General features: G+C 39.2%; 1 protein-coding gene across 1 annotated transcript in view; it reads left to right on the top strand.

The window, feature by feature from the left end:
- LOC107714287 (CLIP-associating protein 1-like) overlaps positions 1-6,568 on the top strand; it is a 90,520-nt gene that overhangs the window by 2,933 nt on the left and 81,019 nt on the right. Inside the window, exon 2 of the mRNA XM_016520102.1 lies at positions 2,764-3,341. Coding sequence (XP_016375588.1) covers positions 3,147-3,341 — 195 coding nt within the window. The 5' untranslated portion in view covers positions 2,764-3,146. The remainder of the gene's footprint in view (positions 1-2,763; positions 3,342-6,568) is intronic.

The raw sequence follows: 6,568 nt of genomic DNA, 5'->3' as shown, positions 1-6,568 counted from the left end.
AAATCATTCTAATATGCTGATTTATTATTAGAATTATCAACAACAATACTACAGCGAGAATATAAGTTACGCCTTCTTTCTTTGCGTGAATATTTGGGCGGCGTTATGCAAATCTTCTCACATCGTGACGTAGACATGTGGGGTGTGTTAGAACGAGCCGTTTTAGGTAGGCGTGGTTGACTCTTAACTTTTATAAAGAATATCTCTTTGGATTTGAGACTTTAGTCTTTGCAACTTTACAGATCTTCTTTATGCACCAAGAGCTTGTAACACTTCAAAGAGAAAGGAAAAATTGAAATCGCATCATATGACCCCTTTAAAGCCTTATGCTATGGATTGTTGCTTATGTTCGAGAACGAGGGTTGATTCACCTGTGTTTGAAGATTTTTCTGCTGAAAAATCCTTTGAGGTGCATCTTTGTTTTGGCACTAAATTGTCGGCAGCAGCTACAGGTGCCTTGAGGGGGTTGCACATTGGACGAGAAGCGCCACGACTTTAAAATTTGAACACGTAGTTTTCTATGAGTGTTGTAATCACACTGGCAGCGCCACTCAGACACTGTCCGCGGCAGCTCAGGACGCTGTTAAAAATCCTGCCGCGCCACTCACTTAGTTTGCTGTGTTTTGTTCATTCTTGAAGTGAACATTTGTCTGTTTGGTGATTAGATTAACTGCCTGTTGTCTTGAACTGAACGTGACGCATCCATTGTGCGATACCTACTGTGAGTTGTCCTAGACGCGGCGTTGCGATTCTCGTCCGGTGTGAGACCCACCTTTAGGCTGGCTCATCTTATCAGATTAGCTCACTATGAAAGCATCGCGGCTTGTTCAGTGTTTCCCCTAGGTTTACGGCTTTGGAGGGGGGGTAGATTCCGTTTTTTTTTTTTTCTGGACTCCTTTTTAATGGTTAAATAAAATTTTATTAATCAAAAAGCATGTCTAATTAATTAAAATCATGAAACTTAAACAATTTAACATCAATTTACAAAACCGCGCGTCTGCGCCATTCATTAACACAGAGACACGCAGAATTCATATTTAAATATGAATCGTTTTGCGGCTTAATATTTACAAATACTAGTGGGAGTGGGCTCACGTGTGTGTGTGTGTGTGTGTGTGTGTGTGTGTGTGTGCGTGAGCGCGCGCATTGGGCGGAACTCCGCTGTGCGTGATGCAGAGAACGCGACCATAACGTAGAGACTGAAATGACATGCCGTCCTGTAAATAAGATAAATAACATAAGGCTATTTAGTTTGCTTAATGAAAGAACAAGGTATAGACATGTTCTATAAGAAAGGTAACTTTAAATTACTTCTGTTGTGATCTGGCGCTATAGAGAAAATATAATTAAATAAAATTAACTTGACCTTCAAGGGGTGCCGTTGGGGGGGCGGGCCGCCCCCCTAAAATAATGGCAGGGGAAACACTGTTGTTGATTGTCTTGTCAGAGCAGGCACACTATCATGCACACGTACACATATCCCAACTAACATCCGCATGCCAGATGCTATACTATCTGCAGCAACCTAAAACCTTGACCATGCATGATTTTTTGAAATATTTGATATCACTTATTTATTGCAAACCATTGCAATATGCATTTTGCAATATGCACATTTGCGATATTTTGATAATTTCGATATATCGTGCAGCCCTAATTTTTATTGTTCTGCCCTGATCAATGGACAGTGCATCTTTTGTTCATTTCATGAAGTCTTTCAGAAAAATTGGAGTCCGGGCATCAGGTAATCTGCTTATCAGAGTAATACACTTTGTGGTGACCAACTGTGATTGCATCCAGATAATTCCCATGATGCCTTAGCAGATTTTTTCTCAATGCAGTAGGGAGGCAAGTATCCTAGTGATGACATTACTGTTGTGTAACACAGCCAAGACTTTACGTTACCTAGTAGTTTCCAGTTTGCTCAGTGCATAATAATTTCTGCACAATAATTTTACTGTATATTTACAGATCCTCAAATTATTGTTATTTAACATCAATAATTCATTTATTGAGTGAATGTCGCTTATACAGTGACTTTGCTACAATATTGACAAAAGACAATGAACCTTTTTTTGCAAAATGTTGCTTAAATTTAGCTAATGTGACGGCAGTATGGAATATGGACTGCTGTTATGGTGCTTTTATCATGTTTTTGTCCTTTTTGTTTAAAGGAACACTCCACTATTTTTTAAAATAGGCTCATTTTCCAACTCCCCTAGAGTTAAACAGTTGAGTTTTACCGTTTTCGAATCCATTCAGCCGATCTCCGGGTCTGGCGGTAGCACTTTTAGCTGTCGCTTAGCATAGATCATTGAATCTGATTAGACCGTTAGCGTCTCGCTCAAAAATGACGAAAGAGTTTCTATATTTTTCCCATTTAAAACTTGACTCTTATTACGCAGCGCCTGAAAATAGTCAAAAAATGAGCCTATTTTCAAAAATAGTGGAGTGTTCCTTTAACATCAAATGGGTTTAAAATTACATAGAGACCAGTTCATTTCATGAACTACCCCTTTAATATGAGTGGAATTCCTATTTTGCTGCATCCCACAAAGCCATGCAGCTGATGTGTGGTCAGCAAATAAATAGTTGAGAGAATGCAAGCCGGACTTTGAGTTATGTCACCATCAAAGGGCTTTTCTGCTTTTCTCATAAGTGGCTGCTGATCTGAGCTGAAAAAAAATGCAGGTCCAGCCGCACTGGCATTTGATATCCAGAGGTTGTACTCGGCTAACAGCTCTCTTTTCTCATCCTGAGCAGGGAGGACCTCTGAATTATGAAGCAATGCTCCGCTGGACCCTCTCTGTCCTGCTCTAGTTACCACAACTCCTGCTGCTCTACCGCAACCGAGAGCGCTTCTGCTGCTGCTAGTGGTTTGGCTGCCTCCTAAAGGGACAAAAAGGAGAATTCGCAGTCCTCATCAGCTGTTGCCTAGTCACATATGGTGCATCGTTTGCATTCCCGAGTCGACATCCCTACCGCTCAGCTTCTTGCCAGCCTGTGGCACTCATAGGGTTCATCAACACAGGATATTAATAAGCGTGTGCATTTGTTTTGCCTGGATTGCACACGCTAAAAGCCTATTTTTTTTTTTAGTTTTTCCTCTCCACTGCCACACGGGTGGTGGCAGGACGTCATAGGCCATGGAGCCCAATATGGAGTACTGTCTGACCCAGGTGCTACAGAAGGATGTGGCCCGCAGGTTGCAGATGGGTCCCGAGCTCATCGACTACATCACAGATGCAGACAAGTGTCACGACCTGGAGAGTGACCAGACTGCGCTGGATAAAATGGTGGACGGTATCGCCACCTCTTGGGTTAACTCCAGCAACTTCAAGGTGAGAGGCTTTTTATACCATTTAGATGCTTAAGCGTAATTTTCTGCAGGTTTGATGGACATTTTGTGACAGTAAAGGGTGCAGGGTGGTGTGTCAACTGGATTGGGTATTGTGGGTTATAAAGCAAGGGCTTTTCTTTTGGAATTCTCCTTCAGGCAGTTGTATGGCATAGAATCGATCCCTTGAGCAAAACAGAGCGGGCTTTTGAGGTCACTGGAACATTTACAGCCCTTCATGTTGACATGTTTCAAGATCAAACACAATGAGAGACTTCACTTTGTGTCCACATCTTTAGATGATGATTAAATATTCATTCACCCAGAAATGAAAATTCAGTCATCATTTACTCATCATCATGTTGTTTCAAACCTGTATGACTTTTAGTGGTCGACTGATACTGTTTTTTTGACAGCCGATGCCGATATCTTGGAAAGCCGGGTGGCCGATATAAAGCCGATATAATTATTTATTTTCATTAATATTTAAGAAATTTGAAATCATTTGAAAATGGATTAAAAAATTATTTTGTAAAATAAACATACTTTAGATGACAAAGTATTTTCCACAAATAAATATTTTTTATAATTTTATAATTCAAAAGGAAGTAAACTGTAACCAACAGAATGCTGACGGCAAACGAGAAAGTATTATAATGTTTGCCTTTCTATTACTAATAATATAAAAGCAATCGTTATAATACTTTTTGTATACATTTTAATTCCTTTGTTTAACAGTTCTATCAGATTATTAGACAGACTTCTATCCGTATTAGACAGAACTGAACGATGACAGCGAACAAGGAGAATGTGAGCACTGTGTGCTCAGGCGCTGAGCCTGAGGCACTCAGCGCCGTAAAAATAAAAGTCCTCAAACGCATCGGCCAAACAGAAAAACTTATCGGCTGATGCCGATATTTGAAAAATGCCAAATATCGGCAGATATATCGGCCTTGGCGATGTATCGGTCGACCATTAATGACTTTCTTTTGTTGAACACAAAATCATAGTTTAGTTAAATGTCCATGTGGTTGTTTTCCATGTAGTTACAGCAAAAGAAAAGGTTTTCAGAGTTCCTCATGGAAGTAAGGAAGTCCTTTTGGGTTGTAGTGAAGATTGGATAATTCACTTTTTTTGGTGAACTAGGCCTTTAAAGATGTAGATGACAGGCTAATTGTTGATATTCATTTTTTTCTGGTCTTTTGCTCTAAAGATTCAGGCCAATATTGAATTGCATGATTGACCTTAATGTTATTATTATTTTTATACATGATTATTTATGCAATAGGCATCTTATATTGAATGCTTTCTACAGTAGACATTTAAGACGGCTGTAGGGTGAAATAAGATGGCTTATACTCAATTACTGGTTCCATGTCCTAGAATATCAAACGCTAACACTGGCAATTAATGGAGATAAAATGTTTAACGGGAACCAAGCCAAAAATCCTCTTAAGAAGCAACCACGAGAGATTTGTATCAGATATTTCTCCTTGACCTTATAGCATTGCAGTGCTGAGTCAGAGCCATCCGTCAGTTTTTTTTTTTTGTTCTGCATAGGTTTTGTTGATTGTGATATTATTTTGACAGTGTTCAGAGCCTGATTATCTTTGATGTCACTTCCTCGAGCAGCTTGTAAACATAGAGTAGCAATTACGTCAAGCAGTTAGCGACATGAAGCTCTGCTGTGTTTTGTTTTCATTTTAATGCTGCGACATCATGAATGTAGTGTGAATTCTTCTTGTGAGAAGCCCAGTGCTGAGGGTCACAAGTCAGCTGTGGCTCAAGGTTTTGAAGTCACATGATTTGAACATTAGATTTAACATCATCGCATTTTTCATGAACGACCTCATTTGAACCCATCTGATGGATGATTCTTTCATAAACTCATGTTTTAGCCAGTTACTGTGTGATACCATGAATGGATAATATTTCATTACAGCCATTAGGACTGGGTGATATCTGAAATGTTATCTCTGTTTATCATCCTTTTGATGTAATTATTCAATATTTATCTATTGATGTAATTTAATATTTATGTGTAATTATTTTTTCCCCACTCAGAGAAACCTTCATTTCAACCAAACATACACTATAACAAAGTAGATTAAAAATTATTCAAAGTACATTCAAATTGCAAATGTAAAGAATAAAAAAAATGATACCCCAGTTTAATAATAAAGGCATGTTTTCCACTAAATTAATCCAAGTTAACAGTTTTGTTTTTGAGTGGTGATGCAAATTAATTGCTGAATCAGTTTTGAATTGATTCATTGTAGCTGTTTGAACTGATTAATAATGAATAAAGTGTAACAAATATCATTTTACTAGTCAGGTTTAAATCAGAGATGCTAATTAAACATTTGTCTTATTCTTGCAAGTCATGAAACAAGGAAGGATTGTACATCTAGAGTTATAGTAACTTAATGGCCAAATAAAAAGCGCATGAAAATCATTACAATATTCACGTTTCTTCATTTAATGTTGTCAGCAAAATCATTGTGAATTTGTGTTTGTTTGATATATATTGCCCAACCCTAATAGTTTTAATGCTAGGAGGATTATTTCTGGAAAGTGTTTTTTAACATCAGGTTTTGTTGAATGTCAGAAAGTGCTCACTTGCAACTGCCTGAGAACAAATGAATTCGCTCACGCCACATTTTATTTACAAGCACCAGCCTTGACAGAGACAGCAATTGATGTTGGGAGTAATGTGGAAAGTATTCGGGCAGGGTTTGGGTGAGGCTAGCCCTTCATGTGTGATGTGTCCATATCAGAAGACAGTTGGGCCTTTGAAGTAATGCTGACTCGTTTACTCTACAAGCTTTGACAGCCTTGCTTGAAAGCCTTGTCTTCAACATGGTGCTGGTTAGGGGTGGAACGGTTCGCGGAAAAAAATGTAACTGTACGGTTCTCCACACACGGTTCGGCACGTGCTAGGACTGCGGTTCAACTTAAAGGTGCAGTAGGAGATCTTGGAAAATGCTAACTTTAGCCTGATAGCACTGAAAGCGAACGTCCCACCCGCCCTGCAATCGCCGTCCTAAGCCACGCCCCTGAACGCATATACGCTCACTCACAGACCAGAATACCAGAGACAACATTACTACAATAGGCTACATCAGCGGTTCCCAATTCCAGCCCATGTTCCGAAGTGAAGTAAACTTCAACGGATTTCCCCTGCTCAGGGAGTAGGGAGCAATGAACTCTGTGTAGGGATCATATCGATCG

The sequence above is a fragment of the Sinocyclocheilus rhinocerous genome, unplaced genomic scaffold (assembly GCF_001515625.1).
Source record: "Sinocyclocheilus rhinocerous isolate Xijiao unplaced genomic scaffold, SAMN03320098_v1.1 scaffold12, whole genome shotgun sequence".
Lineage (NCBI taxonomy): Eukaryota > Metazoa > Chordata > Actinopteri > Cypriniformes > Cyprinidae > Sinocyclocheilus > Sinocyclocheilus rhinocerous.
Note: the sequence above shows the minus strand (reverse complement) of the source record. Positions and strands in the feature narration are given on the sequence as shown.